The sequence below is a fragment of the Equus przewalskii genome, chromosome 9 (genome assembly GCF_037783145.1).
Source record: "Equus przewalskii isolate Varuska chromosome 9, EquPr2, whole genome shotgun sequence".
In the NCBI taxonomy this organism is placed as follows: domain Eukaryota; kingdom Metazoa; phylum Chordata; class Mammalia; order Perissodactyla; family Equidae; genus Equus; species Equus przewalskii.
Genome location: NC_091839.1, coordinates 7,750,839 through 7,762,808, shown reverse-complemented (window position 1 = coordinate 7,762,808; position 11,970 = coordinate 7,750,839). Strand labels below are relative to the sequence as shown.

Genomic DNA, 11,970 nt, shown 5'->3' with positions numbered 1-11,970 from the left:
ATTATATGATGTAGTAAAAAGGATGCAAGTCTGAATAAAGTCCTTCCCACACACTACATACATCACTTTCCCCACCAACACCCAGGATTATTTCATGTTTCATAGGAAATAAATGATGATGGAAAATTTCCTTAATTCATTACCCTCCATGGGTTTCTTCAATTAGACATCCTGTCTAATGTTGAGGAAGGTCAGCAAAAACAGCTGTCTTTCAACAAATAATACTAAAGGCAACGATGAATATAATGACAAAGACCAACATTCAGGGAGTATCTATTTATTATATGACAGGCACAATTCTAAGCACTTATGTGTCTTAATTTATTTGATACTCACACCAAATTATGAGGTAGGTATTATAATTATCCCCACTTTATAATTTCTACCAAGACATATATATATAAAAACATAGAAAAATGCTCAAAAAGGATAAATATTAAACAAATAATCACTCCTTCAGGAGAATGGGTACAAAGATGGTGGTCAAAGGGTATGTCTGCCTTATTTGTAATGTTTAAATCTTTTATAAGGAAAACATATTCATGCATTATTTCTGCAATTAAAAGAGAAGACATGATACAGAGATATGCCTAGGGCGAATGCCCACCAGGGCACTGTGTATAATGGCAAAAATTCTGAAGGAAACTACAATGTCTATCAATAGGGATTTGTTAAATGATATTACAGCAACACAAGGAAACACCATGAAGCTACTAAAGGGTCTCTATTTACTCAAAGTTGTTCATGAAAGTTTTTACAATAAGAAAGCCTAAATTTTGTAAAGAGCAAAAATACGCCATTTTCAAAAATAAAGAGGTCACTTCTCTCAGGTATTAAAGGTATTTTAAAAATAAAGACATTTTGCAAACCATGATGTAAACAGATGGATTTTACAGTCATAAAAATCTAAGACGGATTAAAAATATAACAACTATAGACAAGTTAGGGGAAAAAATAAAATGAAAATGACAGGATTATATTTCAGCATGGACTCTCTGATGTTTAAGATAAGGTTAGAAAGGTGTCAAAAGTGCTGTCATTTTAGTATTTGCTAGATCGAATTATCTCATGTCAAGAGAAAAATGAGCTTTTATTAAAGGGCTTCCAAAATGTATCCTACTCATAGGGTGATTCTTCTACATGATTTTCCTCGGGCTGAATAAGCTGTAGTCAACAAATAAGATGTTTCTACATTATTCTATTTAGAGGGATTATTATCAAGATAAATTTCTTTGATGTTGAATAGTTTTGAGCTGTAATTAAAAGCCTTCCCACACATTTCATACATTCTATGGTTTATCACCAATACAAATTCTGATGTTGAATAAGTTGTGAGCTATAATTAAAGGTCTTCCCACATTCCCTGTATTCATAGGGTTTCTCACCAGTATGAATTCTGTGATGACTAATAAGTTGTGAACTCTGAGAATAGGCTTTCCCACATATCTTACATTCATAGGGCTTCTCACCAGTATGAATTCTCTGATGTCGGGTAAGGTCTGAACCAGAACGAAAAGCCTTTTCACATTCCTTACATTCATAGGGTTTCTCCCCCGTATGGATTCTCTGATGTTTAATAAGTTGTGAGCTCTGACTAAAGGCATTGCCACATTCCTTACATTCATAGGGTTTCTCTCCTGTATGGATTCTCTGATGTTGAGTAAAGTTTGAGCCACTACTAAAGGCCTTCCCACATTCTTTACATTCATAGGGCTTCTCACCAGTGTGAATTCTCTGATGTCGAGTGAAGTTTGAGCCACTACTAAAGGCCTTCCCACATTCCTTACATTCATAGGGTTTCTCACCAGTGTGAATTCTGTGATGTCGAGTAAGGTCTGAGCCACAAATAAAGGTTTTCCCACATTCCTTACATTCAAAGGGCTTCTTGCCGGTATGAATTTTTTGATGATGACTGAGTCTTGAGGGATGTCTAAAGGCCTTTCCACATTCCTTACATTCATAGGGTTTCTCAACGGTATGAATTATCTGATCTGTAGTAAGTTGTGAGTCATGTCTAAAGGTTTTCCTATATTCCTTAGTTGCACAGTATTTCTCTTTATTATTAATGATTTGCTGTAATGTAAACGATGGATGCTGACTGAAAGTGGGCGTGCCTTCATGGGTGAATATCAGTTGACTGAAATGTCCCTTCTGAGAACGATGTTGCTTCTCAAACTGGCCATTACATTCCCAATCATCTCTGAAACTAGAGCACTGAAGGTCACATCTTGTAAGTCTTTCCATTATCTCCCACTGGGCTGACTCTACTTCATTAATTTCCTTCTTCAGAAATAATTTCTTGGTCTCACATCTTGATTGGAGGACTGAAAGAAAAAACAAAAGCAATCATTCATATTTTTTCTTGTTTGGGAAAAGTAAAAGTTCAATAAAAATGGGAGAATTAAACAGAATTTTTAAAAAATAGATGAGAAAAGAAGAGTGAAAAGAGATCACACAGTAGGATGAGGGCAGTAAGCCAGCCACTGGTTTCCAAACATTGCTATAGGCTAAATATACAGACACCTTAGTCTTATCTCCCTTGTTATAAGAGGACTCTAATCATAAATACACACACGCACACAAAATCTCACAGCATATGCACACATATATAAGAGTATCCCATAGCATGAACTGTAAAATAAGGGAAATGATCATACCTACTTAACAGGGTTGTTGTCAGGATTAAATGAATATGTCTAAGAGAAAATTCCCAGTGGTTGACAAACTATGGCCTGCAGCCCTGCAACACTTTTTATAAGTAAAGTTTTACTGGAACACAGCCACACTTATTCATTTATATATTATCTATAGCTGCTTTTGAGCTACAATGGGAGAAATGAGTAGTTGAAAAAGAGACCACACTGACTGCAAACTTAATATAATTACTATCTGGCCCTTTAAGAAAAAGATTGCCAGCCCCTGCTTAAATCTGTGTTGTCCATTACAGTAGCCACTAAGCATATATATCTATTTAAATTTAACATAATTAAAATTAAGTAAAAATTCAAATTCAGTTCCTCAGTGGCACTATCTAGGTTTCTAGTGTTCAACAGGCAAATGTGGCTAGTGGCTCCCATACTGGAAATCATAAACATAGGATATTTCCATCATTGATGAAAGTTCTATGGGACAGCATTGGTCTGGATTCAGTAACTGGAGCCCCAGAGTCTCTTTAACAAAGGATAAGGAAACAGGGTGGCAATCCAGATGAGAGAAAAGCTTAAGAAAAGTCAAGTGTTCAATGAATCTAGCATGGCAGATAGGGAGGATTCTTTTGTGGCTAGATATGGTACATGTTTGGGGTTGGATGAAAATACAATTGGCCTTGGAATTCTGTGATGGTGACCTTAGAAGAAAAGAGAAGAGGACTTACTAAGCGCACAAGTACTATATTAGCGATGACCAACCGACAGGGAGGGCATTTGTGGTTCAAAGAGGAGGGGAGAGAATATAATGGGAGGCAGTATATCACTATTGCAAGAGCAGAGGTACAAGATTCAGTTATATGCGTTTTGAACTCTAAATCAGTTAACTACAAGCTTTGTTTTCTTGGGCAAATTAGTTCATCTTTCTGAGCCCCCAATTCTCAGTCTATACAACAGGAATAATAAGTAACTCTTATGATCATTGTGAGGATTGAGAATAATATATGAAAAGTATTTGGTAGAAGTATTTAGTATTTGGGAGATAATATTATTGAACAATGTCTACACAGAAATGGGGACAGTAGGCAAGTGAAGTGCTTTGAAGACCCCACAATGGACACAGAGGGAAAACCTCAAGCCAAATGAGTGAAAATGATTTAGTATCATCTTCCTCCTCTTGTATAATCAGTCAGCAAATACTGCCTAATCTTGCTGCTAAATATATTTTGAGACTCTTTCCTCTAAGTTCAACATCTAATATAAAACATATCTCCTTTGAACTATTGGAATAGTCTCCTACTGTTTCTCTACTTGAGGTTTGCAATCTTGAATCCATGTCACTGCAATCACATTAGCTTGCCACTGCTCTGCTTAAAATCCTTCAGGGCTTTCCCATACAATTGGCTCTTACAATAAAAGCCAAACTCCTGAACATGGTCTACAAAACTCTGAATGATCTGGTTCCTGTCTGCCTCCTCAACCAAATTGCACACTATGCTCCCTTTTGGTTTCTAAGCTGCATCCACACTGGCCTATTTTGTGGTTCTTCAAATGCTCCCAGCTCTTGGCCCCTTCTAAGGCCTTTGCAGGTACTTTCCCTTATGTCTAGAAGGTGTTTTCTTTCATTCTTGGGCCTGATAACCATTGCCTATTTTCCAAATCTCTACTTAAAGGTCACACTTTTTGAGGCCTTCTCTCATCCCATGACCAAATTATACTCTGTTTATAATTACTCTTTTAGCACTCTGTTCTCTTCCTTAAGAGGATTTTCACAATTTGTAATTACATATTTATGTAGGTTCATTTAATATCTTTTCCCCTCAATAGGTCTTAAGTTCTATGAAGGCAAGGAGAATGTCATTGTCTTCATCGACACATATCCAACTTTGAGAACAGTATCTGGTACATATTGGAAGATCAACTAATATTTATCAACTGATTCAATTAGCAAGTGTTTAAATGTATACTCCTTAATAAAAAATGTCTAAAAAATTCCTTTAGAAAAAAAGGACATACTCTTTTCAAACATGGCACGTTGAATATATGCATTTATTACTGCTCCTTCATGAAGTCCCACTAAAGTGATAGTAATAAGATTAAAGGTAAGAAGAAACTCCATGAGGACAAAGAGAATGGGAGAGGAAAGAGTAGCAACACAATTTTGGAAGCTAGAGAGTAGATGGAACAGTAATAAATGATGTATCAACGATAAAAAAACTGAAACTGAAGTCTCAGATTGGTTCTACTGTGGAATCTCAGATATTTTCAAGAACTGCAATCATCAGGTACCTTTGAAAGCAGGGTGCATGAGGGGCTGCAAAAAGGAAGATTAATTGAAAATCTGTAGGAAACAGACGGACCTCAGATTCTCAAACCTACCTATACAGCAGGCTGATTCCCTAGCCCACTACACCCAGCAAACTCCCAGAATCTGGTAGCCAAGCGTATTTTATTAATTCCCAGAAAGAAAGTAGAGGATTCCATTCTGCAGAAAACCAGCCCAAGAGAAGAGACCTGATAGGTGGTGTCAGCCAATGAACCATTCTAGGCAGATCGTTACAATGACTACCACCAATAAATCTACACATCCTCAGACACAAACAAGCTCAAATCAGTTTTTTAATGCCACAGTTTTATATGACCAGAGAGCCTTGAGTCACTAGCTATTTCAAGAAAATCTTAAACACAAATGATTAAAATAAAGAGGAGAAAAGAACTCAGGAAAAAGAGACAATGGACAAAATTAAAAAAAAAAATTCAAAAGAAGAATGCTTCTAAAAAGAACATATAACAATCCCACAAGAGAATGATGTCAGAAAAATAAACGTCAAAAAAAAAAAGTTTTAATAAAAATTAATACAAAAATTAGAACTTAAAAAAATCTCACAGAAGGTACAACGTAAAAAAAGAACTGGAAAATAGAAATTAAAAAAAAGAAATTCTAGGGCTAGGACAAGAAATCTAAGATCTGAATTATGAGTGTTTGATCATTCAAAAAGTTTAACGAGTCCTTAATACGTGTCAGATGTGGTTCCGGGCCCTGGATATAAAAGTGAATAATCGAAGTTTGACACATAGAGAATAGAGAAAACGATGGGGAACAAATGATCCAGAAAATTACACAAGACAATTTCAGAGATTTTAAGTTTCCAGAATCAAATGTGTCAGTACACACCCAGCCAAATGAAAGAAGAAAATCAACACCATGATACCTCAACATGAAATATTAGAACATCATAAATAAAGAATGCATTTTAAAAGCTGTCATAAATAAAGAATAAATTTTAAAAGCTTCCAAAGAGATTAAATAGGTCACATAAAAGAATTAAGAACCCTAATGGGCCTTGGACTTCTCAACAACACTGGACACTTCGATTTTACAAATCCATGGAGCAATGCCTTCAAAATTTTGAAGGTAAGTTTTTCAACCTAAAATTACATCTCCTGTCAAATTATCAATCAAATAAGAGGGTGAAATGAAAACATTTTCAGACATAGAAAGATTCACAAAATATACTTTCTAATTACTTCTCTTGCATTACTTCTCTTTCCTTGGTTGCTTTTGGAAGACGTGCTTCAAAATAATGAGGGAATAAAGCCAAGAAAGAGGAAGGCAAGAAATCCAGCAGTCAGGGTATACAAAGGCATCCAAGGCATCCAAATACAGATGAAATCAAAAGGAATTCAAAGGCGAGAGGTAAAGGGAACCCATGGGATGATCCTAAGGGAATCCATGGGACCATAACGAATGGAAATTCTAAAATGACAGCTGTGTAACAGTCTCAATTGGGGCAGAAGAACAAAGGGTTAGAGGGATGTCTCAGTGGAAAAACAAACAAACCACAGCTACCTGATGTGTCTGAAGAGTTAGATTAGTGACAGATGCACAGAAAACTAAACAACTCTTAATTAAGGCAAGGATTAACTGTATGGAAAAGAAAAAGGAGTATAAGTGAAATGTGACTACAAGGTGCAGTACTGAAAACTATTTACACAGTGATTAACTGAACTGAATAACGACAACTTAAAAATTATGATTATTCTATTTGGAGGATGAGGAAAGAGGGTATAAAGTAAGTCAAATCTTCAAATTCCACAGTGAAAAGTCAATCATCACTAAAACTAGAATTAACTCTTGAAAATCAATTCTCAGAGGAGAAAGGATGGAAATGGTCACTCCGCGCCCCCCAACCCCCCAAAAATGGTGCCAGAGTCATGGAGAAGGAAAATTATATAGGAAATAGATATCAGGAGATTTAGTGCTTTAATTTAAATTTCTGGCTTTCCTTGAAAGACTGGATCATCTGGCAGCACTGGGCTTGTGATCACATATGACAGCTGTCTCCTGGACTTACCAAGTGCTTACCCCTTTGAGACAGATACAGACTCTCTCATTAGCCATTGTCCCCAATACTGCCTAGAGTCACAAGGACTCCCAGGCCAGTCTGAATTGCCACGCACACTTGCAATGTTGCTTTTCTTAATTATGCCTTCATCCCTGATAGGTTTTTGCTGGATATATAGAATTTCACGTTGACAGTTCTTTAGCACAATAAAATATTGTTCCACTTTTTTCTAGCCTCCATGGTTTATGAAGAGAAAGCCAGCCATTCAAAATGTTCTTTTCCTACAAGTAATGCATTATTTTTCTATGGTTCTGTCTACTTCTTTTTGTCATCCATTTTCAGCAATTTGATGATGATGTGTCTGGGTATGGATTTCTTTGGGTTTATCCTCTTTGAGGTGGCTGCATTTCTTGAATTGGTATGTTCTGTCTTTCACCAACTTTGGTAAACCATTATTTCTTCAAATATTTTTTCCAGTCCTGAACTTTCTCTTCTCCTTCAGGGTCTTCAGTGACACAAATGTTAAAGGTTTGTCCCACATGTACTTGAGTCTGTATTCTTCTTAAGTGTTCAATATTTTTTCTGTTATTCATATTGGCTAATTTCCTTTGATCTACCTTCAAGTTCACCAATTTTCCTCTGCTAACTCCATTTTTCAACTGAGCCTATCCAATAAGTTTTAAAAATTTTGGCCATTGTATTTTTTAGTTCTAAAATTTCCATGTTCCTTTTTATATCTTTTATTTTTAAATTGGGTTGTTTGGGGTTTTTTTTGCTATTGAGTTACATGGCTTCTGCATATGTATTTTGGATATTAATCCCTAATACGATATATGATTTGCAAATATTTCCTATTCCATAGGTTGCCTTTTCATTGCGTTGATGGTTTCCTTTTCTGTGTAAAAGCTTTTTAGTTTGATGTAGTCTCACTTGTTTGTTTTTGTTTGTGTTGCCTTTGCTTTTGGTGTCAAATCCGAAAAATCACTGCCAAGACCTATGTCAAGGAGCTTACCACCTATGTTTTCTTCTTCAGATTTTTATGGTTTCAGGACTTACATTCAAGATTTTAATCCATTTTGAGTTGATTTGTGTCTATGGTGTAAGATAGTGGTCCAGTTTCATTATTTTGTATGGTGTCACTTTTCCAATACCATTTATGGAAGAGACTGTCCTTTTCCATTGTATATTCTTGGCCCCTTTGTTGTAAATTAATCGATCACAGACGTTTATTTCTGGGCTCTCTATTCTGTTCTGTTGATCTATGTGTCTGTTTTTATGCCAATACCATACTGTTTTGATTACTGTAGCTTTGTTATATGGATTGAAACCAGGAAGCATGATGCCTCCAGCTTTGTTCTTCTTTCTCAAGATTGCTTTGGCTATTCGGAGTCTTTTGTGGTTCCATACAAATTCTAGGATTGTTCGTTCTATTTCTCTGAAAGATACCACTGGAATTTTGATATAGATTGCACTGTATCTAGATTGCTTTGGGTAGTATGGACATTTCAACAATATTAATTCTTCCAATCTATGAGCACGGAGTATCTTTCTGGTTATTTGTGTCTTCATTTTCTTTCATCAATGTCTTATAGTTTTCAGTGTACAGGTCTCTCATCTCCTTGGTTAAATTTATTACTAATTACTTTATTCTTTTTGATACAACTGTAAATGGCATTGTTTTGTTAATTTCTGAGTGTTCATTATTAGTGTACAGAAACATAACTGACTTTTGTATATTGACTTTGTATCCCGCAACTTTACTGAATTCATTTATTAATTCTAACAGTTTTTTTGGCGGAGTCTTTAGGGTTTTCTATATATAATATCATGTCATCTGCAAATACAGACAGTTTTACCTCTTCCTTTCCAATTTATATGTCTTCTATTTCTTTTTCTTGTCTATCTGTTCAGGTTAAGACGCCCAGTACTATGTTGAATAAAAATGGTGAGAGTGGGCATCCTTGTCTTGTTCCTGATCTTAGAGGAAAAGCTTTCAATTTCTCAGAATTGAGTATATTAACTGTAGGTTTGTTATATATGGTCTTTATTATGTTGAGGTACGTTCCCTCTATATCCATTTGTTGAGAGTTTTTATCATGAATAGATGTTGGAAAAAACAACATTTTCAATGAAAGTTTACTTAATGTAATTTTTAAACTTATATGGAAGACCAACAAGACAAGTATAACCAAACACTTCTGAAGAAAAAGTTGGAGGGATCTGTCCCACCAGAGATCCAGACTTCTTATAAAAGCAAGGGTAATTAGGACAAGAGTAGATAAAAAGGCCAATGGGACAAGAGAGACCCATGTATACATGGAATTTTAATATATGACAGAAGAACATTGTGGATCTGTGGAAAACAGATGGACTTTTCATTGAGTGGGGCAAAGATAACTTGTTTTCTATATGGGAAAAAATTACAATTGATCTCTATTTCATACCATTTATGAAAATCATTTCCAGTTACGTTAATAGGACTTTAAAATAAGAAAGTCAAAACAGAAAAATGCTTGGAAGAAAACAGAGGAGAAAGGTGGGCTAGCGAAAGGTTTCTTAAGACTCCAAAGGTGTAAAGAATACAAGGGAAAAGTATAATTTTTTATAAACTATATATACTTTAACCATTAAATATATAATTTAACCACACTAACACAAACAATTACTGTTCATCGAAAGATATCATAAAGAAAGTGAATAAAGAAGCTACACCTGGAGAAGATGTCTATAAAATATTTCTGACCAAAAATTAGTACCTAGAACATATATAAGGAATTCCTACAAATCGTAGGAAACAGACAAATAGCCTGATGTAACAACAATCAATACAGCATTCAAGAGAAGAGACAATCTAATGGCCAAATAACATATAGAAAGGTAATCATCTCCAACAATAACCAGAAAAATTTAATTTAAAACAATGAAACAAGATTTTATACTCATCAATCTGACTGTTAAAAAACGAAAAAAATCTGGGGCCAGCCTGGTGGCGCAAATGGTTAAGTTCACACATTCTGCTTTGGCAGCCCGGGGTTTGCCAGTTTTGATCTGGCTGCTGACCTACGCACTGCTTGTCAAGCCATGCTGTGACAGGTGTCCCACATATAAACCAGAGGAAGATGGGCACAGATCTTAGCTCAGGGCCAGTCTTCCTCAGCAAAAAGAAGAGGATTGGTGGCAGATGATAGCTCAGGGCTAATCTCCCTCAAAAAAAAAAAAAAGAAAGAAAGAAAGAAAAACATCTTATGATATCAATTATAGGAAAAATGGTGATACAAACACTTGGAAAAGTTTGGCATTACCTAGTAAAGCTGAATAAGTATGTATGCCAAGACCCAGCAATTATATTCCTTGGTTTATTTCCTAGCAAGTCTCCTGTGTATGCAAATCTAGAGATTTATATTTATTGTCTTATAATTTTACTAAGTTAATTGCTATATACATCCTATTACATAAACATTCTATTTTATAAATAACTATACTACTTTTTTAAAATAAAAAACTTAATGGATAGGTTGAACAGTGCAATATAAATGAAGCCAAGGAATTCTAAGCAAAGGCAGTATAAGTGGAAAAGCAGAGGAAGAGTAAGAGACTTTGGAGATGATCCAGACGTTCTAATGTCTGTTTAATAGGAGCTTAAGAGAGAAAACGGGAAATGGTAGCAAAGTAATATTTGAAGAGATGACTGCCAATGATTTCCTAACACCAAAAAAAGATACGAGTCCTCAGATCGAAAAATACTACCAGAAGCAAAATATGGGGGGAATAAAGGTAACCACACCTGAATACATCACAGTAAAAATTTAGCCCATTAGAAGAAAGGATTATAAAGGAACGAAATCATTCATCAAGAAGAAAACAGGAGAATATCTTCACGGTCGTATAGCAGGCAAAGACTTCTTAAACAGGACAAAAAAGAACAGATAGTATGATTCTGTTTATATAAGATTCAAAAATAAGCCAAGGAAGAATTTCTTACGTAAGACCCAACAAGCGTGAAGCACAAAAGACAAGACTGATGAATTTGACTGAAATTAAGAACTTCTGTTCATAAAAAGAAACCATAAAGATAGCTAAAAGACAATTCAGAGTGGGGAGAAGACATTTACAATTTTTAAAACATGGAATGTACTCATAAGCAAAATATATAAAGAACTCTCACACATCATTAAGAAAAATACAGACAATCCAATGAAAAACAGGGAGAAAAGCCTTGAACAGGCAGTTCACTAAAGAAGAATTTCAAAAGACCAATAATGATTTGAAAATGTGTTCCAACTCATCAGTAAGAAGGAAAATGCAACTTAAAACCACACTGAAGTATCATTGTACACTCACCTATTGCTAAAAATCAAAGTTTGACAACACCACACATTAGGAAGCACGCGCATGAATGGGAGCTCTCATATACCGCTGGTGGGATTGTAAACTAGTATAGTCATTAAAGAATAAAAGTTGAAAATTAGGCAGCTGGAGATATGATATCTTCTGATTCATCCATTTCTCTCCTAGTCCTAAAACAAAGAAATGTTCATAGCAGCTGTTTGTAACTGTCAAAAACTGGAAAAAATCCAACTGTCTGTGAACAGTACAACTGATAAACAAACTGTGATATACTCATACATTAGAATGAATCAGCTCTGACTACAAGCACCAGTAGGTATGAATCTTAAAAGCAAAATGCTCAATAAAAAAGCAAAACATAAAATAATATATATAGAATGATTCCATACATATAAAACTCAAACTCAAGGAAAACTAAACTATATTGTTGTGTGTGCCACTCTTAGGTGGCAAAACTATGAAGGGACACACAGATATTGTGGACACAAAGATCTGTGCTGGTAGTGTTGTAGTTGTTGATCTGAGTGATGGCTCCATGAGAGTTCATTTCTTTCTTTCTTTTTTTTGGGGGGGTAAGGAAGATTGGCCCTGAGCCAACATTCATTGCCAATCTTCCTCCTTTTGCTTAAGGA

At 35.2% G+C, this 11,970-nt stretch overlaps 1 protein-coding gene across 13 annotated transcripts in view; it reads right to left on the bottom strand.

Annotated features, from left to right (window-relative positions):
• Window positions 1-261: 261 nt before the first annotated feature.
• LOC103559933 (zinc finger protein 566) overlaps window positions 262-11,970 on the bottom strand; it is a 28,293-nt gene continuing 16,584 nt past the window's right edge. For all 13 annotated transcript variants that reach the window (XM_008533764.2, XM_008533763.2, XM_070557568.1 and 10 more), the window contains one exon: window positions 262-2,324. In XM_008533764.2, coding sequence (XP_008531986.1) covers window positions 1,300-2,324 — 1,025 coding nt within the window. In that variant the 3' untranslated portion in view covers window positions 262-1,299. The remainder of the gene's footprint in view (window positions 2,325-11,970) is intronic.